This window comes from Lactuca virosa, chromosome 2 (assembly GCF_052849685.1).
Source record: "Lactuca virosa cultivar CGN04683 chromosome 2, Lactuca_virosa_CGN04683_v6, whole genome shotgun sequence".
NCBI classification, from domain to species: domain Eukaryota; kingdom Viridiplantae; phylum Streptophyta; class Magnoliopsida; order Asterales; family Asteraceae; genus Lactuca; species Lactuca virosa.
In genome coordinates, this window is record NC_136427.1 from 79918394 (window position 1) to 79941798 (window position 23405).

At 34.8% G+C, this 23405-nt stretch overlaps 3 protein-coding genes across 3 annotated transcripts; 1 reads left to right on the forward strand and 2 right to left on the reverse strand.

Annotated features, from left to right (window-relative positions):
- Nucleotides 1-2379: 2379 nt before the first annotated feature.
- LOC145157534 (uncharacterized) lies at nucleotides 2380-4097 on the reverse strand. The gene is made up of 3 exons (XM_079076560.1): nucleotides 2928-4097; nucleotides 2551-2843; nucleotides 2380-2464 (listed from the first exon to the last, which is right to left on the reverse strand). Exons 1-3 carry the CDS (start codon nucleotides 4095-4097, stop codon nucleotides 2380-2382), a joined length of 1548 nt encoding a protein of 515 aa, XP_078932686.1.
- Nucleotides 4098-4525: 428 nt separating this feature from the next.
- Nucleotides 4526-11627, forward strand: LOC145159204 (DNA repair REX1-B protein). Its single transcript, XM_079078141.1, has 4 exons — nucleotides 4526-4752; nucleotides 5387-5468; nucleotides 5573-5677; nucleotides 11233-11627. The coding sequence occupies exons 1-4, from the start codon at nucleotides 4607-4609 to the stop codon at nucleotides 11500-11502; spliced, it is 603 nt and encodes a 200-aa protein (XP_078934267.1). The 5' UTR covers nucleotides 4526-4606; the 3' UTR covers nucleotides 11503-11627.
- A 3262-nt stretch (nucleotides 11628-14889) lies between these two features.
- On the reverse strand, nucleotides 14890-15637 carry LOC145159205 (17.8 kDa class I heat shock protein-like). The gene has a single exon (XM_079078142.1). The coding sequence runs from the start codon at nucleotides 15527-15529 to the stop codon at nucleotides 15056-15058; it is 474 nt and encodes a 157-aa protein (XP_078934268.1). The 5' UTR covers nucleotides 15530-15637; the 3' UTR covers nucleotides 14890-15055.
- Between the last annotated feature and the right edge of the window lie 7768 nt (nucleotides 15638-23405).

The following is a 23405-nucleotide window of genomic DNA, read 5'->3' on the forward strand; positions in this document are numbered from 1 at the left end:
GGTATGTAATTCATACAAATTATTGTTTTTCTAGGTGGAAGAAGAGGACTGTGGTTTTTTCAAATGGTACAATGAAGAAGATGGCCACATTATCGACCCAACTCACACAAAGCAGGGGCAGGGGCAGGAGCATGGATAGTTGAAGACTTTGGTAGAAATAATTGTAGGTCTCTTAGTTCTTATTTTGGTAATGGTGACAATAGTTGTTTTGAAGATGTAAATTATTTTGGATTGGCTTTTGGTAGAATGTTTGGATCGACTTGGCTTTTGGTAGAATGTTTGGATTGATTTTAGTTGCAAATGGAAGTACAATGCTGAAATTGGCTAGTAACTGTTGTTTTGGATGAAGATTTTAGATACAAATTATTTGTGAAATGCAAATGGTAAACTACAATGATGAAATGGTACAATGTTGTGAAATGGTACAATGCTATGAAATGGTACAATGCTGTGAAATGGTAAAATACAAATTATCTGTGAAATGCAAATGGTAAACATAACAAACATATGGTTCATAATATAGATTAAATTGCTAAATGGTAAAGTACAATGCTGAAATTGGCTAACTGTAGTTACAAATGATACATAATATAGATGCTAATGGTATGGATAAAAAAACATAATATTAAATAACAAACTTAACAAACATATTATAACCATAATGAGGGGATTCATTACATCATATTCATGTACCATTACAAAATATTACAAAAGATCAACTAACATGTACCATCCATCCATTTTTACCAAATTGCCAAAAATATATCCCAAAAAGGCAACCCAAAAGGTACATGAGAACAATTGGATGAAAGGTGCACTTAGTGGGTGTATAAACTAAGATGTACAAAATGTACCAAAAAGGGCTTCCTGTGCAAATGCCCAAGTATACCATCCCCACCTAAATCCCCCATATACATAACTAACTACTCCAGATTCACTGGATTTGAACATGTGGAACCACCCTTATCTTTATCAAAAACTGCCTTTTTAAGCTTTAGTTTAGTGATACTCTCTGATGGCTTTCTTTTCCTTGTCTTAGGCACTATCAGATGACCTTCATCATCAGCCACATTCCCATCATCAGCAACCTCATTATTTAGAACATCACCAGCAGCCTCATTCCCATGATTAACACCTTCACCTTCAATCACATCACCATCATCTTGATTTTCAACACCTTCAACTTCAATCACATCACCATCATTTACAAAGTCAGCTTCACCTTCACCTTCAATCACACCACCATCATTTACAAAGTCAGCTTCACCTTCACCTTCAATCACACCACCATCATTTAGAACATCATTTACAAAGTCAGCTTCACCTTCATCAACATCAGGCTCATCCTCATTTAAGTCCTGATGCAAGAAATAACAAGGTTAATAAATTACCATATCATATAAATGGGAAAAAACATATATTTAAAATTAAAATTACAAGGTTAATAAATTACCATCTCAACTGGTGGAGTGTCATCAAGTTCAATTTCCAACCACCCCATGCTTTCAATTTCAGCCATGGAATATCTTGCTTCAAGTAAATTTGCTATTCCTTCAACACTTATCTTGATTTTATCTGGGAGAACATCTGATGCATGTCCTTCAGTGAATTCAGGTTCTTCACCACCTTCATTCACCAATGGAACATCAAATGCATCTGATTCATTTCCAGAACCAAGAATTTGATCAATTGCATCTCCAACTTCATCAAGACTTTGTTTTAGATCTTGGGCAACCTTTACTGGAACATCAACTGCTTCTTCTTCTAGCACCATAACTTCTTCTTCTTCTAGCACCATAATGGCATCTTCCTCTTCTATCACCTCATTCACCAAAGGAACACCATTAACTGCAGGAACTTGAGCAACATTTTTTGGAATATCATTAACAACTGGAACTTGGTTATTGACCAAATGAACTTCATTAAAAACTGGCTCTGGCACCTTCACTGACACCTCAGTTTCTTCCTCTTCTATCATCTCATTCACCAAAGGAACATCATTAAGAGAAGGAGCTTGAGCAACCTCATTTGGAACCTGGTTGTTGACTTCATCCTGAAATTTGGTTGTTGACTTCCTATTTTGCCTTCTTACAGCCAATTTCTTCCTTTTAACATCTGGGACAGTTACTTCACTTGACTGAGCACCCACAGATGCAATGTCACCAAATCTGAAACTTGGGCCTCTTAAACCTAATTTCCTCATTTTTTTTGCCAGTGTTAGAACTTGAAGCATGTAGACTGCCCTGTTGACTTGCTTGTTGACTAGGTTGAGTGGTTGCAGTTGATGTCATAGGTGGTTGACTGCCCTGTTGACTTGCTTGTTGACTAGACTGAGTGGGTACAGAAACATGTGGATTGGATCCAGCTACATCACATTTCCTAGGCCTCCAAATCTACCTTGTAACTAGCACATGCTCTTCTCACTTCAAATACATTTCCTAGGCTATGCACTACTAACCAAAGCCTGCATGAAGACAAAGAGTATGTATTAGTCATTATATATCAATTGTAATGACAGTTAGAAAAAGAAACAATTATTTTGTGTCTTACCTAAAGTTCTTTCCAAAAAGATTCATCTTCTTAATCACCTCTGGACATATATTACCTTTCCATTTACTGCATTCATCATTCATAAAGGAAAACATGTCCATTATGTATATCCTTATCTCTTCAAGCATTGTAATCAAAGGTTTTTTCCTAGCTTCTACAATTATGGAGTTGAAACACTCTGAAATACCATTCTCCACTACCTCACAAGCAAACCCTACACTCATGTAAATGTGTCTAGCACATTGCCTGTGCTCCACATGTGGCAAAATAACCTTAACAGATTCAAGCAAACCCTGTGAACAAACATATTATCTTAGTATTTATAACCATAATGAAATAATCAAATTGAAATATACTATGATTATAAGGGAACTTACTTTATGTTGATCAGAAATAACAACCAAATCTACACCAGTACCAAGGTCAAGATCATCCTTCAGAAGCTCCAGAAACCAGGTCCAATTATCCTTGTTTTCCACATCAACAACAGCCCAAGCTATTGGGAACACCTGGTTATTAGCATCTCTACTTATGGCTGTGAGTAATTCACCTTTTACCTGGCCCTTTAAGAAGCATCCATCCAACCCTATTACCTTCCTACACCCTAATTTCCAGCAAACACTTAAAGATTTGAAACATATGTAAAACCTTTTAAAATAATTCTTATCATCTGGATTGTTAGTAACACCAACTTTGCATGTAGACCCGGGGTTTGATCTCAACAACTCTTGGGCATAATCCCAAATTCTTGCATAATGTTCATTTAATTTACCCTCAATCAGTTCTTTTGCCCACTGTTTTGCCCTTCTAACCTGTCCTATAGATACCACACATCTATACCTTTGTTTGATGTCACTGATCATCTCCCTAAGTTTAACTTTGGGCTTATTTGCTATCTCAGTAACATAGTGTCTTCCAATCCATTCCAGGGTAACAATAGACCCAAATTTAAACACTCTAGAACAAAGATGCTCATAATTCATTGCCTTAACCTGGAAGGTTCTGTCATTGTACATCCAAGCTGCATAAAGTCTAAAAGGGCATTTATTATCTTCATGTCTCTTACCACATCTTGCAACAATTCTTCTATTGTTACTCTTTTGAAAGTATATTTGGTACCCTCCATTTACTGCATAGTTTGTCATACAGAATTTCAGTTGTGCAGGTGATTCGAACACGTCCCCTAACTTAGGTTCAATCTTATCCCACCTAACATTTGGATCATGTATTTTGTATTTGTTAGTCACTTCTTCCTCTGCCTCCTCATCATTTTGCAAATCATTACCATGGTCCACTCGATCTTTCACCTCATCAGTCATACTTGCATTTCTAATGTTCGCATCACAAAGTAGAATGTTAAGAAAATGATCCTTACATTTATCAAGCCTTGATACAAACTCCTGTCGTGGTTCATGATCCATGTAAATCCCGTGCAGCTCAAAATCCATCTCATTTAACCCGGAAAATGGCTCGTAAATTCCAACAAATGGGTCGTCGTAACCATCGTCTGAAGAACCCATTTCTAACCCCTGCATAATCGCAACCATTATCATGAAAAGTAAGCAATTAATGGAGATGATTTCTCGTAAAAACCATGATCAGACCCTAATTTCTTACCTCTTGAAAAACCCTAGCTTCAGACAATGAGAATGCTTCAACAGATGGAGTGTTAACGGAGGAGAAACGGAGGAGAGGGGCTTAACAATGTTACCGGTTGCAAATGGGGATGTAACCGGTTGGTAAAGGGGAACCGGTATAAAACATTAAAATGAAACATGAGGGGCAAATGTTAGGCATCTGTGGCAAAAAAAATCGATTTTGGGCATAACCGGTTTTTTTATGTAAATTTGGGGGCTTTTATGACAAAAACCCTAAATCATATGAACATTTTTGCAATTTACTCTTTATTTTATTTATTATATTTAATCATAAATATATAATTTTTGTTAGTATAGTTTCTTTTCCTTGGACAAAGGGAAAAGAGGAATAAAGTCGAGGCCAAGCACCGACCCATGGTTCCCTACTACGGAATGTACCGAAGGGAAAAAGGAAACGCATGGAAGATTTCGAGAAGAAAGTGAGAATATCAGAAGGCATGGACGTTGATCAAAATGGCTCCAACCACCACGAAATCGTCTCTTTGCTTCGCCAATTTCTCGGAGTTCAGCAGCGACGAGCGGAAGCCTACGCAAAACTCAAAAAGTTCGTTTTCAAAAACTTTTGGATATTTGTTTCTGTATATTTTCAATTTCTGCAATATTACTAGATCAATATATTTTATCGTTCGGAAAAACTGATATCTAACTAGCTTTGGATGTCGATTGCGAAACATTGCGTTTTCATTGTTTAAATTTCATGTTTTTAGAATTTTTTTTCTTTTGACAAATATTGATTTGTTATGATTTCGTTTTTTCCAGTAATTAGGGATTAATACATGATCTATTTCAAAATTAATACTACCACTTACATGAATCAAACAAGTAATTACAAGTAAAACTACGATTCAAATATTTTATCCCAAACGAGTTGGGGGTAGGCTATACATTCAACAATTGGAAATTAGGGCTTTGTACATGATTAACATCCTTCTATGCTATCTATTTGAAATAGTGTTGTCAAAATCTATGATTGCAGTAATATTCATACAATTTGGCTCTGATTTGATGAAGTATATGTCTATATGATACGATGTCATAAATGAATTAGACGTGAATGAATAAATAGTGAATAGTAATTTATTTATTTTCTGAAACAAAGCCAAAGAGTTATTTTTTTTCATTGAAGAACATAAACTCTTGAAATGTTTTAACTTATCTAACATACCATTGGTTAACAGGGGCTTTACTGAATTGGGAGATTCTGCTTACCAACAACTTTGCAATGAGATCACACTTCAATTTAATGACTGTTCCAAACAAGTAAGCAACATATAGCTTCCCTCTTCTCATTTGTGAAAAGACATAAATGCCCTCCTCACCCTCATCATTGAAAAGAAATTAAGTTGATGAAAGTTTATTCACAGGTGCTTGCATTGGAGTCGATATTTCTGAGTCCCAGTTATTCAAGAAATGATTTAGCTTCTATAATGAGATCTGTTCAAGTACAAGAGAAGCAAAAGCTGCATCTGGTAATTTACACTAATCCTTTACCTATTTTCCCTTCTTTTTTCCTCACAATTCCTCTCATGTTAAAGTTGATGAATATTGTGAAATGTGGTTTTTTTTTATTTTTTTTTTTGTAATGTAAGGGTAAAATGGTCATTTTGTCATGTTCAGTCAGTTTATTCACTTTATCCAGACAAGCATCATTCCTCAATACTCTTTTAACCACTTTACCCGTACCGAACTTAATGAGAAATAAAAAGAAACAACCCCATAATTGGTAGCTTTTTCACCTTATAAAAGACATTTTTGGTCTCTATAGTTTTAGTTTTCCGGAATTACATCTTTGGTCCCTGAAGTTTTTAGTTTGCATGAATCACATTTTTGGTCCCTGTAGTTTTGCTTTTTCAAAATTAAACTTTTGGTCTGTGTAATTGATAGACCCTGATACATTCTTGATTTGATACTCAAACTAGGATAGAATTAAAGATAGATTTCCATTCATTCGAGAGGAATGGTCTCTCCAAAAGAAGAACAAAGTTCTCTTACAAATTAATTCTTAGCTACCAACTCTCTAAAACAAAAGGACTATATATACTACCACTAGAGACAAGACAAAAGGGTATAACAGCCAACATCATCAGGTGTTGTTCCCACTAACAAAACAGCCAATAACAGCCATAATACCAAAAAGACCAAACTACCCCTACAGCCAAAAGATAACAGAATAACTCTACTAAAGCAAATCAACTAAAAGCACTCTAGGATTAGTTGCGGCTTATCAATACGGGCCGCCCAAACTTTCACCTTGTCCTCAAGGTGAACCGAAGAATAGATCCATCTGGTACTCAGTAAATCCCTCAATTTCTTTTGGACAAACTCATGTCTTGTAAGTTCCTCTTTAGTCTCTTCAACATTTAACTCTTCTTCGGTGGTTGAAACTAGTTTCTTCCTTTTATATTCCTTCAACTGTCCAACAACATGCTCCTCGATTGCAGTATTTGTGATCTCAATTTTTTTGTGATCAAACATCTCACAAGGTTGCAAATACTTCCCCTGAATAAGCTTCTCTATACGTACTCTAAATGTCTCAAAGGTCAAAGCATCAAACTTTCTTTGGTCAATGACAGCTCTTAAGTCAACAATACCCGTCAACAAATGTGACAAGGACGACTCATCATCTAATGGTATATTGCAAGCACACTGAGCAATATCAGCATTTTCATTCATCTGTGGAAGGTAGGCACCTCTTCCAACCAATATCAAGTCTATTTGACTAGTCTTTGCTGCCATCAAGGGTATCCTAGAAGTCATGATAGCAGCAGATGACGTGATCATTCCTTGATCAGATTGAAGACCAAAACAGACCCTACCTGATAAGGATAAGAACAGGTGAGCTTTAAGATCAACCATTGATACAGAATTATAAACAATAAGCATAGGTGTTTCCTTTGTTGCATCAGCTTTTGAATTTTTGATCAATATCTTGACCAGAGCCCATTTCTTCTGTATGATATCCTTGAATATTTCCAACACACCATCAAATTCTACCTCAGCTCGTGAACTTCTTATGAGCTTCTCCCCATTAGCCAACAAGGAATTCTCTTGGTAAATTGTCTTCACAGGTGGAGTCAGTTTCCAGTCCCCACGATCTTTTTAAGTATCTGAGAATAATTACTTTTGAGTAGACGAATAAGAAAATAAAAGTTTTCTACCCTGAACCCAGGAGTAACTTTGAGGACAGAAATTAAAGGACCATGTTCTCTTTGTTCAGGTATGCAGCAAGTCTCCTGACCAGCCCAAAACAGATGAATTTCAAGATGATCTTGCTTCACAGGAACATAAAAACTCTTTATTAGAGCTATTCCAGCCCCACCATACTTGTTTGCGAAGCTAGAATACTGTGTTGCTGTGTCCCTGTAGTCAGGAAAGTGTTGTGGAAGACAAACTAATCCTGGGAAGATCCACAGAGTAGGATCAGTTGTACCATCTCTTTTGAAACCTTTTAATTGATAACTGATTCCCAAATCACATAGGGCCGACTTACAAACGGGCCATGATCATTGAGAAAATAGCTTCCCTTCCTGTTTACTTAGGTAATTAAGATAAAGATCATGACTTACTGCATCTTCCAACACTACAAACAACTCCAATCGTTCCCTAGAAAAATTATCCTTGCATTGGAGAGTCAAGATGGCTTCTAAGATTTTGGAAGAGTTCGACGCTGACGACAACAGCGTCGTACGTGCCCCGGTAAAGAAAGAGGCGAAGGTACAGAGAGAGGTTGTCGATTGTGTTATGATCGACAGAGAAATGGGGGAGGTGCGATATGGTGGTATCTCGCCCGGATGTTGGGCTAACTTTCTCGCTGTAGATTTAATGAGGTATGGGCTTAATTTTTTATTGATTGTCATACCTGAGTCGAAGTCTCTTATCTGATCCAACTTCGAGCCCAACACTCTCATTTTGGCCCCATTATTCTTTTTAGGCCCACTTCTGTAATGACCTAAGTTTAACGGAGCCGTCCTCACTAATACGCTCCGTTGGATTTCCGTTTGCGTTTCAACCTGCCAGAGCGCCAACCGTCGCTCTCCTCCGCCGTTTGACGATCGGAATCGTCGAAGAAGCAATCCCTCAAGCGCTTCCCAATCTCTTATGGGTCGCCTTCCGTGCTCCCAATCATACCCAAGAGATGCATCACCTACAAGAGATCTCATCGCAGCCTCTATCACGTTCCCTTCTGTCGATTTGTGAAAGGAAAAGTCCCTTCTAGCTTGAATAATCCAGCTCCAGAAGCTTTTACCGTCGAACACGGGGATTTCCAGCATTTCCCAAACAACTTTGAGTCTCTAACATTCAGAGTTGCATCCTCTTTTTTGTTCTTGATTCTTAGAGGTTGTGGAGACAACAGTGGTGATGGTGGTGTAGATGACAGTGGTGGCAAAAGTGATGGTGAATGAAGCGGCAACGGTGGAGGGCATGATGGCGTCTGCGACGGCCGTGGTGGTTGTGTCGGCGGCAGCACTGGTGGTGGGAGCTGCGGGGTTGACTCGGATTCCAATTCCGACTCAGAAACTTCCGATGATACTTCTTCTTCATCCTTCAAGGCAGAGTAATAAATCTCTATCCAGTTAGCCTTCTCAACCTCCATTCCTTCCTCCGAGCAGTAGTACTTTTTCCATTTAGCTATCTCTGCTTCTTTCTCTTCATCTCTTTCCTTGTGGCTAATCCTCAAATCTTCTAGAGCCCTTGATTGTTGTTGTTGTTCATTTTGTTGCGTAGTTGTGTTCCCTTCTTCTTCTGATGTTCCAATCCCATCTCTTCCATCTCCGGTGAGGAGCCCTGCCTTCTCATCCAAGAGCTGGTCTATTCTCTTCAGCATTTCGAGCATATCCTTATGGAAGATCGTCATTTCTTCCAGGTTTCTAGCTTGTTGTTGGTTCCACAGTTTCTGTTGTTGCTGTCTGTCTTGCACTTTCCTGGTAGCTTCCTCCAAGTAGTCTAGTCTTCTTGCTGTCATTTCTTCCTCAGCATCAACTGCTCTGCTCTGATACCAATTGATAGACCCTGATACATTCTTGATTTGATACTCAAACTAGGATAGAATTAAAGATAGATTTCCATTCATTCGAGAGGAATGGTCTCTCCAAAAGAAGAACAAAATTCTCTTACAGATTAATTCTTAGCTACCAACTCTCTAAAACAAAAGGACTATATATACTACCACTAGAGACAAGACAAAAGGGTATAACAGCAACATCATCAGGTGTTGTTCCCACTAACAAAACAGCCAATAACAGCCATAATACCAAAAAGACTAAACTACCCCTACAGCCAAAAGATAACAGAATAACTCTACTAAAGCAAATCAACTAAAAGCACTCTAGGATTAGTTGGGGCTTATCAGTAATTTTTAATTTCCAAGAAATGAGTGACTTAGGTGCTGTTTGTTTTTTTAAAAAAACCTCTTCAAACCACTTTCTGCTGCGCGGCGCAGCACACGCGCAACACTTTCCCTCTCGCAGCAGTTTGTTTTTTGGAAGACTTCAGACTGCAAAACCTCTGCGCGTGTGCTGCGTGGCGCAGCACTTGACTTGCCTCTTCAAACCTCTTCAGCTTTCATTTTTTTAAAGTGTTTTTTTTAGAATTTTGGTATATCTTTTTTTTTCTTTAACTTTTATTTTTTTTAAAAACTTAGATTTTTTTAAACTTTTATTTACGGATTTGATACAATTTCTTATATATTTTTCACAACTTTTTTAACTTGATTTTAAAAAAAAAAAAAACTTTAATTTTTTACCGTTTCTGTTAATAATATTTTCAGTTTCAATTTCATTTTTTTTAACGTGCGTAATTTTTTACGAACTTTGTAGACATCGTTTGCAATTTTTTCTTAATTTTTTTTATTATTTTCTTTTTTATGTTTTTTAAAATTAGTTTTTTTCTAGAATAAAGCTGTTAGCTTCTTTTATATTTTTGTAAGTTTTATATTTTTGTTTTTTTACATGTTCTTTTTAGTATTCCTTCAATGTTTTAAGACTAGAATTATTTAAATTTCGATGTTGAAAACTATTTTCAGTTTATAAAATTAGTTTATTTAAATTTTAGTTTACTGTAGCAGTCTGCAGATGTTAAAAAACAAACATGCTTCTTATTATGGGCTGCAGCCGTTTGTTCCACCTCTTATTGCAGAGGTGGTCCGCAGAGTTCAAGAATTTTCGCTTCGAAAAAACAATCAGCACCTTACACTTTTTTGGTCCATATAGTTTAAATTTTCCGGAATTACATTTTTGCTCCCTGAAGTATTTAGTTTGCATGAATTTCATTTTGGTCCTTGTTGTTTTAATTTTCTGAAATTACACTTTTGGTCTGGGTAGTTTTTAATTTGCAAGAAATGAGTTACTTACACTTTTTTGGTTTTATTTTCCGGAATTACATTTTTGGTCCCTGAAGTTTTTAGTTTGCATGATTTACATTTTTGGTTCCTGTAGTTTTAAGTTTCCGAAATTACACTTTTGGTCCGTGTAGTTTTTAGTTAGCAAGAAATGAGTGACTTACACTTTTGAACCCTATAATTTAAATTTTCCAGAATTACACTTTTGGTCCCTGAAGTGTTTAATTTGCATGAATTACATTTTTGGTCCCTGAAATTTTATTTTTCCAAAATTACACTCTTTGTCCGTGTAGTTTTCAATTTGCAAGAAATAAGTGACTTACACTTTTTGGACCCTATAGTTTAAATTTTCCAGAATTACATTTTTGGTCCCTGAAGTTTTTGTTTTGCATGAATTACATATTTGGTCCCCGTATTAAACATTTGGTCCATGTAGTTTTTAGTTAGCAAGAAATGAGTGACTTACACTTTTAGTTCCTATAGTTTGCAATGTTCTGCACTTTAGGTCCACGTTTTGATATTTTTTACAATAAAACTAATTTACAGTATGAGTCCCTGCGGTTTCTATACTTGCTTATCACTCTTAAATCACACAAATAATCTTCAATACATTCAGTGAAACTTCGATTCTTGTTCTTTTTCAGTGATTCTATATTATCTTAACTCTGTTCATTGTGAAAAAAACAGACAGCAGCAATTCAAGTTTTGAAAAAAGCTGGACGCCCTTCAGAACGTTTAGTGAGCCATGAAAACTGCAAATTTAAAAATCATATGCAACATGAATGTGTTCATGTTCATGAGATAACAGAAGCTGCAGGAACAGAAGAAGCAGAAGCAGATGCAGAATATGATAATGCAATGAAGGAAGCGATTCAAGGAGTTCAAGATGCAGTCACCACCATTAATGAGCATTTGGAAGAAGTTAGGTATGAAATTGCTGCACTTGAAGCAGAATGATTTTTGGAATTACTTGTTATTTTGTGTTTTTTTTTATTAATCGATACTTTGTTTAGATGTTTTCGTACATATATACAATATTTAGTTATCTGGTTACTATTTGAAATTAGATTAAAGGTTGCTTATTTGTTTGTTATGTGATTTATATATCAGATACATTAGTTATATATATATTTTTTGTTTATTATAGCATTCTGCTTTACTTTCTTTGTTAGTAAGGTATTTTGTACTTTGAAAAATCTGCCCAATTATAGCATCACAATAATTTAATTTATTTTTTCTTATTACAACTTTTTATTCAAAAAAACTACTAAATTATAGCAGTGAGAATTTATTTGTATTTGGATGACAGTTGCTATAATTGGTAGATTTTTCAATGAAAGTGCATAACGGTAGGGGTATGTTTTGAAATTAGAAAATTGTTTTTATAACATATATAATTTCTTTATTATATTAACTTATTAAGATTAAGATATTTCTAGTATCAGTTGTAAGCGAGTTAGTTGTGTTAGGTACAAATTTATACAATGTCGTTTGCTATTATATATTGTGAAATTGATCAAATATCTTCTTTCTGATTTCATCGGTTATTGCTTTAACAAGTCTTTTTATTCGTTTGCTGTTTTTTTAAAGCTAAAAGAAAAAGAAAAAAAAACTGAAAAAGTTTGGAAACAATCTAATCGAACCTAAAAAATCCAAAATTATTGTTATAGTTATTGGTTTAAAAACTTGTGGGTTTGAAAGTCCAAAATTATATTATGATTAATGTAAATTGTTGCAGGATAAAATGTTTGTTTATGCAACGGCATTTTATATTTTTCTTAATTTGTACAACATAATTTATACTAAATATGCAATTATGTTTCTCTCTAAGGTGCGACACTAGTTATTTCAAAAAATTTATAGATTTATGTAATGATGTTTTGTTTTTTTGCCAATTATGTTTCATTTTTGAGTTGCATCAACTAATACGCATCATGTGCCAATGTTTTTACCGACTAAACATGTTATGATTATGTTAGTTGTGAAGATAAATAAAAGTGATGGCTTAAAAATCAATCAACTATTTTTCAAGATGATTTTATAGTTCAAAGCGATTATACAAGATGTAATAGAAGCTAATCCCAAGGTTCCCCTTTTTAGCTAAAGTACAGGCTACATACTTGGTTCTCTTGATGTACGTCTATGTTATAATCCTGAGAAGTGACGAGTCTAGAATAGAAATTACATGGTTCTGTAATCAATTTTAACCGGGTTAGTTCAACCAAAAAAATGACTTTTTCAACATGTATAAAAACTAGTAGTGAAAAAGACCGAGCTCAAATCAAACATTCCTAAAAAAAAATTGACTAATACCACCTTGGACATGGTGGTACTCGGTCTAAACCAAAGCTCAGCAAGCAAACTTATGGCGCTTATGGTCTGAACTATAAAAGATGAAGCATCTATTTATAATGAAAAACTCTTCAACACTTTCTGTTTGGAGTCGATGTGAGACTATTAAGGTAGGTCCTTTAATATTTTAAAGTAAGTCCTAAATATTTTTTATATATTAACTTGTAAAAATTTTAAATTTAGATGGGTCTAGTGACCCACTTTTGCATACACTAGCCTCGCCTCTAGCTATGAGGAGGTGACGAGGTGGTCTATGAGGAGGTGACGTGGTGGTCTTGACCTAAAAAAGTAAGTCCTAATTTTAAAACAACCAAATCTAGTTTATATACGTTACATATTGTTTTATGTAAATAACAACATAAACATTTCTTATTTTAGATGGTTAGGAGGGGTACCATCAATCCTTTTAATTTCAACTTACAGCGTTCCATTCTGAAGCTCCTACCTTCCGTTTTATATATTTTACAGGCTATGATACGATTCCTAATTTGCTTTTCTAATTGAAGTTACATTAATGGTCTTTGAAAATGATCAAAAACACCTTTGGATCATTTTAATCAATTTCATTTACAGTTTAGTTTAACACCTATCTATTAATGTTGTCGTTCTAAAAGAAAATTATGGTTCATACTTAACAAGTTAAAGGAAACTCCACCATCAATGTCTTAATCAGCTTCAAGTTATAATAGGTAGTGCCTAAAATAGACCTAGCAAGCAAATTTGGAAATTAGTTTATTTTTGTAGGATCTTTGGATCCCGATCCAATCTTAGGATCAGGATCTTAAAAATGTAAAACAATTTTATGTAAGATCCTGATCTTGACTAGTTTGCTTTCAACCTTCCTCATGTTAGCATTTTCTTCTGTTCATGAATATCTCAGGCAAAAAAGATAAGGTGGCAATGAGAATCCATAGCATCTGATCACAATTCTTTTATGGAGACGACGACTACTGAATCATGTAATTTTCTCACTTTTCGTCCCTGCAATCCACATACAAATGATTTCTAGTAACTCAATATCGGTTTAGTTGGAAATCAAATCTACGTATACTATCCAAAAACTATAACATTGCATTCAAGGGTTGTACCTACATATATAATTGTAGATCTCTGAGAGTTGTTTAGGCCTGCACATTGAGGTCTCGAGTCGGTCTTAGAAATGTTCGTTCTATTTGGGTCTGGATCTTTTGAAAAGATCTAACCTTTTTCAGATCAGTATCAGATAGTCTTGAACTGTTGGTCCGGTTTTTTCTCGATCCAGTCTTTCTGGGCCAATCATGGTCTTTCTTTTTTCGGTCTTGTCTCATGGTACTTGCATGTGTCTTTTTCAGTTTAGTTTTCTGGGTCTTTTTGTTTGGTTTTATGGATTCGATTTTGGGTTTTTTCTATTAAAAAATATTTGATTAGCACCGATATTTTTCAGAACCGGTCATTGCAAACCAGTTCATTCCTGATATTTTTCAGAACCGGTCAAGTGATGTCTAGATTTGTTTAAAAGTTCAAGCAAATACTTGGGATATGGTCAAAGGCCCTCAATGGGTTTGGAAGAACTATGTTTTCCCATGGATATTCATTCCGGCCCAACGAATTAATAACAAGAAAAGATACAGAAGCCGTAGAAGCCTTATCAGTTACTTTTCCCGTTACAGGTACTTATAATTAGTTGCGATTTTAACTAACCCGGTCCTATTTGAAACAATATTGACCCGACTCAATCAATTAGTCAATGCATTGCTAATCATTAGGCTCTTTGCATCGCAAATTCTAGAATACTCCACGAACTTGTGCCATTCATGTTAAAGATCCACACCCAACAGTTAAGCAATGAAAATAAAATTAGCATCATTTGACAAAATTATTTCTGTCAAATTATTTCTAAAATCAGCGGTTGATCATCTTACTGATTAACCCATAAAATATTTGAAAATTATGTTTGTGTAAATTACTCACCCCAACCATGTAAAAGATAATCTTATACAAGACTTTATAAACTTATCAAACAGACAATTCAATATCACATAAATATATTATTACAAAAGGAACTCAAATTGCATCATCTTATTCGAGTACAACAATCCAACAACTCAAATACTCAAACTTCTGTAATTATTACAACAAACAATTCAATACCAAATTACCACATTGCCACTCCAGAAACTTACCCACCAATGTCGATGGACTTCACTTCCGGCTTCTTCTCTTCCGCCTTGGGCACGGTCACCGTCAGCACGCCGTTCTCCATGCTAGCTTTCACCTCTTCCGTTTTTGCATTTTCCGGCAGCCTGAATCTCCTCAAGAACTTCCCGGAGCTCCTCTCTACCCTATGCCACTTGTCGTTCTTCTCCTCATGTTCCTTGCTCCTCTCTCCGCTTATCTGCAACACCCTTCCTTCTTCAACCTCCACCTTCACCTCCTCTTTCTTCAGCCCAGGCAAGTCCGCCTTGAAAACGTGCGCCTCCGGCGTCTCCTTCCAATCGATTCTGGCGTTGGCGATTGCTGCTGTTTCGCGTGATGATTCGGGTAGGTTGTTGAGGACACTTGAAAAGCCCTGGAAAGGATCCCAGATGTCGAGGGAGAAGGGATCGAATACGTTGCTCTTTCTGCCTGTAAAGAAACTTGGAATGATCGACATGACTGAAACTTTAGACAAATATTTGATCTTTGGATTGTGACACTATCAAATCGCTACTCGCAACTCGCAAGTTCTCTTGTTTATGAATCTGGAGGGACGATAGGAGATCATTATTTACAGGAGGGAAAAAGTGATCGAGTGGTATTTAAATAGGGTTGTGCTATAAGTAATTTTAAATAGGGTTGTGCTATAAGTACCCTTAACTAATTTTACCCCTTAACCAATTTTACCCCCTAATATCAATCAAATCAACTTTTTATTTTTTATTTGACATTATTTTTTTCTTTTTCTTTTTCTTTTTCTTTTTTTTCCTTTTTGTTTTTGATTTTTTTTCCTTTTATTTTATATTTTAATATTATTACTATTAAATTCGGATGACATTTTAAAATTCGGTAAGCATTATAAATTCGCACGACATTATAAATTCGCACGACATTATAAAATTCGTACGATTTTTTTGTCCGTAATTAAAAAATATAAAAAAAATATTTAAAAACCGATTTTATATAGCCGTTTGAACTTATAATGTCATCCGAATGTTAAAATTTTGTGTGAAATTTATAATAATAATAATAATAATAATAATAATAATAATAATCAAAATATAATAATAATAATATTAATAATAATAATAATTAAAAAAATTAAAAATATGAAAAAAACAAAAAAAAAACAACAAAAGACAAAAAGTCAAATCAAGATGGGTGGAATTGGAAAATGAAGAGTGGTACTTATAAAAAAAAACCCCTTTAAATATTTCTAGGCTTGTCTTGAAGGTTGAGGAGACTATTGTGAAAGCTTCCAGATGAGAGAGAAAAATGGCGATGTAATGGACCCACCGGGTTGATCTTGGTTTTGATGGGCCAAATAGATTGAGATTTTTATTAGGCCCATTAGTTCTTCGTGGTTCATATTGATTTATCAATTCTAATGTCTACTTCTATTTCCCTAATTATGTACTTATTTCACTTTAAGAAAATAGAGTAAATTACACGAATGGTCCCTAAGGTTTAGGTAATTTGAACATTTGGTCCTTAATTTATTTTTTTAACTCGGAAGGTTCCTACTGTTTGTTTTTGTTATGCGCTAGGTCCCTGTCTTACCTAAGAACACTATTTTTCCCTTGATTTTTTAATTTATTTAAATAAACATACCCCCAACCCCACCTCTCCCACCTTACCTTACCTACCCCACCATTTTTCCCTATTTAAATAATAGTATTTTTAGGTAAGACAGAGACCAAGCGCGTAACAAAAACAAACAGTAGGGACCTTGAATATAGCCCCATACTTTTTCATCAAAAGAAAAACATATGATATGCACGTGATCAACCATATGCTAATATATTAATTTCAACTATCCCAATTGTTTTCAACTTTTCACCATGATACAATAAACACAATAGAACGCCAATTAATCAATGATCATATTAATTCCATTTCCACATAATCATGAAAGAATCTATCACATTCAAAAACAAGAGAGATAAATGAATCACATACAAAACATAATAATACATAAAACCATGTTGGTTGTTGGTTATACAGGACATGACATAATAGAGAACAGGTTGTAATGCTTTTGATTTTCATTAGACTAAATGACTAATGTCCATTAACAAAAACTTTTATATTTTTGCCCCACCCAAAAAAGTGGAATAGGGACCCACATTCAATCTCTTGTGTGTGGAAATGACCTAAATGCCCTCATAAAGAAAAAAGGCTAGGAAGATTTTTTTGCATTTGCATCAATGTTTCTCCAAGGATTGAGAGCTTCTCGCATAGCTTGAGCTTCGGGTGAATTCTCCCAAGCCTTCTTTTCCGACTCAAGAACTATCACTTTGTCAACTGTAAATAAATACATATCATCGAATATACCCTTTTATTGTCTTTTTTTTTATTCATATGAATATTTAATTCCCAACAAATGGTAGTTGACTACATTTTTAATAGAATGTCTGATTAATTTTGTTACATACTACACATTCATTATAATAAGAATAAGATATACTATGATGGTGTATTAGACAAATCAATGAAAGAACATTGTTATATTAGAAAGTTTTTGAATTCCTATAAATTTAAACACTGAAAGCAAATCAATTTGACAAAATGAAAAAAAATCGTTTTACTAAACAGATAAGATAGATAATCAAAGGGCATTGTTCATAAGTTCTCTTTAACACAAAACACACAAAGACGAATCAATAATATATCATCATTGATTCAAACAGATGAACTAAATAAGAGGAAAAATCAATCAAAATCCATAAGATGAAAAATGACTTACAAAAACCGATTTTGATCATGAAATACTCCATGGATCCTCCAATTGCAGCTGATACAACTGCAATCTTCACATACCAATCCAGGAACTTCATTGATTTACACTGGAAATTGTAAATATGTAAGAGCTTAATTAACTCAACACTGATTTAAATTTTAAACATTGGAAGCTTGTAAGAAACAGAGGGGCATCTTTTCCGATTTCTAGGTCGTGGTTAGTGCAGTTACCAAATAAGAAGGCTTCTTATCGTGATGAAAACCTGAAACCGATTAAACGTGGGAGGAGAAACGATCGACTGTGTGGAACGTGGAGGAGGAGCCGAAAACGGTTGGCCGATTAACCGTAATTCTTGAGTTATTACGGTTGAGATTGAAAGAAGGGGGAGTTTAAAGGCTGTGAGATTTATTGGATGGTTTTCCACTCATCGTCATCAATAGTAAAAAGAATTTCAACTTACCGTGTTCGATTCGGACAACCCTACCTTCCGTTTTATTTTACTGGCTATGATATGATTCCTAATTTGGTTTTCTAATTGAAGTTACATTGATGGTCTTTGAAATTTTGATCAATTTCTCTGCATCACCCCGTCTTCCATTTTCTTTTAGATTGTATTTTCCTGAATTTACAAACCCACCCTCCTCAAGTCTCAAAAACACCTTTGGATCATTTTAATCAATTTCATTTACAGTTTAGTTTAACACCTATCTATTAATGTGTTAGAGTCGAAGTGTTGTAATTAGTCGAAGTTTGTTTTAGTGTATTCGAACATTTTTGTAATCTATTTTACTAGGGCATTGTATTCGTAGCTTAACACTTAGTCTTTAGTATATTTTTTGTACGCTTTCCTCTCCTATAAATAGGAGTGCTTACTAGGGTCATAGTAAAAAAAAAAGTCTTTTACAGAATTACATCTTGTACTCTGTAAAACTTGAAAGCGTAATTGAGCTGAAACAAGATCATATTTACATCCTGTGTCTAAATCTCACATCATTACTTGAATTCATACTCTGATTAATTCATTACTCGATTCTTTGTTTCTTCAATTGGTATCAGAGCAGGAATCATATCTCTGATCTGATTTTCACGTTGTTCAAAAGGTTTTTGAATTAATTTTTGATTCAAAAGATTCCGTACTTTTTGAAAAGTGAAAAATTGTCTAGATCTTAGTCTATGATTCGATTCTGCATTTGAATCATTGAATCGAGTGTTCTACTAGTGATTCTGATTTGAATCATATAGTTTGTTGTCAAATTCTCAAAGTTTCTTAAAAAATTCTCAAGGATTTATTCCGTACATCAATGGCGTCTTTCAATCTTAATTCCATGACTTTGTTTTCTCATCTTCTAGGATCATCCACCAAAATTCCTATGTTAATTCCTGAGTATTACGATCAATGGGCTGATCGTATGCAGGATTATCTCAATGGATTGGATGAAGAACTGTGGAATTGCATTTCTGGCAATCTCAATCCACCAATGAATGTTCAACCAATTGGATCATCTTCTGGAAGTTCCGAAGTTGAAAATCAGTTTGATCGTCTGAAAAAGCTAGAGAAGAGATGTGTGAGAGAACTAAGAGGTGCTTTGCCTCCAGTTGTTTACAACTATGTGAGGAGTTGTACAACTGCAAAGGAAATCTGGAACAATCTCAAGGAGAAATTTCAGGGGAGTGAGAAGACAAAAGTTAACTCTGTGAAGCAATGCTTAGTGGAACTGAAGGACTTCAGACAGAAAGATGGTGAAACGATTGAAGTTTACTACGATCGTCTTAATGAATTAATTTATAGATGCAATCGATATGGAATCACCAGATCAGCCATGGAGTTCAATTTAATTTTTGTTATGGGTCTTCGTAAGGAGTGGCGTAGTGTGAGCATGATGGTTAAGAATCAACAGAGCTTTGATACGTCAACTTTGAATAACTTGTACAATCAGCTAAAGTCTCATGAAAGCGAAGTGAACGAAATTGCTGAAGAATCGAAGGCAAGTTTGGGAGGTCCACTAGCTTTGGTTTCGGAGATCTCTGAAAGGGAAGCTGAGAAAGATGTTTCGGATGAAGAAGAAGGGTTCATCATGAACTCAGATGATGAGGCAATTGCTTTCTATTCAAACAATCGTGTGAAAAAGTTCTTCAAAAAGCCTTTTAATCCGAAGGCAAAATCATCTGAGACAAAAGGGAATTTTGTGAGTAAAAGTGCTGGGGATGAGAAGAAAAAGGAAGAGAAGAAAGATACGAAATTTGTTGAAGGTAAAATAGAGAAGAAGTTAAAGGGAGATGTTGGGATTGACTGTCATTATTGCAACGGAGCTAATCATTTAGCTAATGATTGCATGCTGAGGAAGAAAGATGAGAAAAAGAATAAGACAAAGGATGAAGCGTATTATGTGGAAAAGTTGGAGGAGGTGCGTGCGAAGGCAAAGAATCTTTCGTTAGTTGCTCGTGGTGAACAAGAAGAAGATGGTACTTATCAAATTTGGTCATCTGGATCAGATGATGAGGAGATGCGAAATCCAACCCACAGAGCAATGTATGCAAAGATGGAAGAAGATTCAGATGAGGAGGAATACGAAGTTCATGGGAGATGCTTCGTATCAAAAGCTGCTGACAAATCTCCGATGACCACGAAGGTACGTAATATTCTTGAATCTTTTAATATTCCAATACATGCTTATAATTCTGAATTAGTATCTTTCGATGAAACTGTTACTTATTTTGATTCGATTGTGGTATCTGCTAGCAATGAGGCTAAGAAGCTGTCTATGCAGTTGCTAGAGACACAGAAGAAACTAGATTCGAAAATTACTAAGATAGATTGTTTGGAACTTCAAATAACTAATATCATGATAGATAGGGATAATTTGTCTAATGAAACGAAACTGTTGTTAGCCCAGAGGAATATTTACTGTAATTCGGCTAAAAGATTGTATGGGAAATTAACTGAACTTCATCATTCATGCGAAATCAGTAAAGAACAACATAGAAAATTGCTGCCATTTTTAGCTTATGAAAGAGCTACGGTAGACAACATTTCGTATGACTGTGAAAAAGAAATAGCTGATTTTAACAAAGTTCCGAATGATAAATATAGATATGGAATAGTTAAAGTTGATGAATGTCTTGATGCGAATGAATTAGTTGATATTGTGAATGATACTTTGACTAAATCTGAACAAATTCAAATTTTGAAAAAGACTGAGAATTCAACGTCTGATTCTCAATCTACTTTTGCTGATATTGAAGATAATTCTGATAATATTAGTGAAATCAGTGAGCTTGAAGATGTTGATTGTTCTCAGTTGTCTGTTGTTAATATTGCTTCAACATCTAAAGGGAAAGAAAAAGTTAAGGATTTGATGGTTGAATATGAAACTGATATACCTCCAACTTCGAAAGTTTGTGAAATGAACTTCGTGGATCTCAAAGACAGCCAAACTGACGATAGTGATGATGAAGATGAAGAGAAAATTTCGAAAGAAAATGAATCTTCAAAGGAAGAAGAAATTCCTCGAATAGTTGTTGATCAAGTGTATGGTGATACACAAAAGTTCGAAAAAGTAATGAATGAAAAAGGTGAACATTATCTTGAAACGAATACAGTCGTTTATCCAAATTTCAAATGCACAGATGATGTCATTTTCCCAAATCAAGTTTTCATCACAACTGGAAATGTTGAGAAAATCAAACCAGAATTAAAGAAGTTGGTTGAGGAGGATAATTCAAAAACAACTGAAGAAGGTTTTTTCGCAAATCAAAGCATAGTTGAAAACAACTTAACAAAGAATTCGTATGTATTTCAACGTCAAAAACCACAAAGACAATGGGTTGAAAAATCAAAAATTGAAAAAGAGAAATCAAAACTTGTTGAAAAAGAAAATGAAAAAGTTGTTAAACTAAATTCTAAGGAATTTAAAGATCAAATTGACAAATTTTCGAAGGAAAACAACATTTCGAAAAGACAAGCAAGAAAGAAAATATTTTGGCAAAATGTTGAGTCTCAAAAGATGTCTGAATCACAATCAAACAAAAATGTTTTCAAAGCTAAAAATTCCTATTTTTCAATGAAAACTCAACATTCATCTCAATCAAATCATACAAAGTCTGAAGTGAATAAGCAACCAAAGTTTTCGAAAGTTTCTGAAACTAACAAATCAAGAGCATTTTCAAATAAACCTAATCCAAATCAAACATTTGTTCAACGACAAAATTTTAAATCAACAGGTGAATCATCATATGCTTATTCTTTTCTAACAAATCCCAAAGTTGATTTTGTTCCTCAAAAGCCAAATTTTCCTAATCATACGAAGAAAGAAACTATGAAAACGTCACCTGAAAAAGGAATAACTTCAAGAAAGAACATTGATCATTGGCTTGAAGGCAAAGGAAAGATGTATCAGTCGAATGCATATTCAAAGGAGCAAATTCATGAAGCATATGAAAAATATGTGAATACTTCTTCGAACGGAAGTTCATCTTCTAAGGATTCGAACATCTCGGTCAAAGCTTGGAAACCAGTCTCAAAGGCAAAGAATGTTCATTTTCAAACTCAGAATTCGAAGGGTAGTGTTAGTGCACATTCGAAACCATCAAACACTTATGTTTCGGTTCCTTTAGATGATGAAGTGAACTTAATTGATAGTCTCAAAACCAAAGTTTGTGATTGGGTTAAAAGTTCTTCATTACATTCGAAATTAAAATCTAATTTCCAAGGACCCAAAAAGCCTTGGGTACCTAAATTTTTCCACTGATTGCAGGTACTGAGTGACGAGCAATATGATAATAAGTGGTATATTGATAGTGGTTGCTCTCGTCACATGACTGGGAAGAAGGAGAATTTACGAGATTTTCGAAGTCTCAAAAATGCTGGAGTAGTAAAATTTGGGAACAATAAAAAATGTCAAGTCAAAGGATATGGGAAGATCACAAATGGACAATTCACAGTGAATCGTGTTGCATATGTTGAAGGTCTTCAACATAACTTGATAAGTGTTTCTCAACTTGTTGTGGGCACTGGCAATCAAGTTCTCTTTAACGAAAAAGGAAGTATTATTTCGAATGTCAACACAAACGAAGTGTTACTGAAATCCAAAAGGAAAGGTGACATGTTCACTCTGGACATCAATCCAATTATAGGGAAACCAGTTGTATGTCTTCTTTCGAAAGCCACATCTGATCTAAGCTGGCAATGGCATCGAAGACTTTCACATCTCAACTTTCGAAACATCAACAAACTGGTGGTACAAGATCTGGTAAGAGGTTTACCTGTCCTTAAATTTGATAATGATTCTTTATGTGCAGCTTGTGAAGTTGGCAAGCAACATAAACAAGGTCATCCAATTACGATAGATTCGAAAATCATTGCACCTCTGGAGCTTTTACATATTGATTTGTGTGGTCCTTCGACTGTTTCAACTCTCAACAAGAAACGGTACATTTTAGTTATTGTTGATGATTTTTCCAGATTTACGTGGGTTTATTTTCTCAGGCTTAAATCCGAAGTTGCACAAATCATGATTGACTTTATCAAAAAGATGGAAATAACGTTGAAGAAGACTGTACGAAAAATCAAGAGTGATCATGGAACTGAATTTAA

Bases quoted from the DNA above. Each gene is read 5' to 3' on its own strand.
- LOC145157534 (XM_079076560.1), bottom strand. From the start codon at position 4,097: ATGGTTGCGATTATGCAGGGGTTAGAAATGGGTTCTTCAGACGATGGT. The intron at 2,844-2,927 runs GTAAGTTCCCTT...GTTTGTTCACAG, and splicing joins TTATTTCTGATCAACATAAA to GGTTTGCTTGAATCTGTTAA. The intron at 2,465-2,550 runs GTAAGACACAAA...GTCTTCATGCAG, and splicing joins CTTTTTGGAAAGAACTTTAG to GCTTTGGTTAGTAGTGCATA.
- LOC145159204 (XM_079078141.1), top strand. From the start codon at position 4,607: ATGGAAGATTTCGAGAAGAAAGTGAGAATATCAGAAGGCATGGACGTT. The intron at 5,469-5,572 runs GTAAGCAACATA...GTTTATTCACAG, and splicing joins TTAATGACTGTTCCAAACAA to GTGCTTGCATTGGAGTCGAT. The intron at 5,678-11,232 runs GTAATTTACACT...TGAAAAAAACAG, and splicing joins AGAAGCAAAAGCTGCATCTG to ACAGCAGCAATTCAAGTTTT.
- LOC145159205 (XM_079078142.1), bottom strand. From the start codon at position 15,529: ATGTCGATCATTCCAAGTTTCTTTACAGGCAGAAAGAGCAACGTATTC.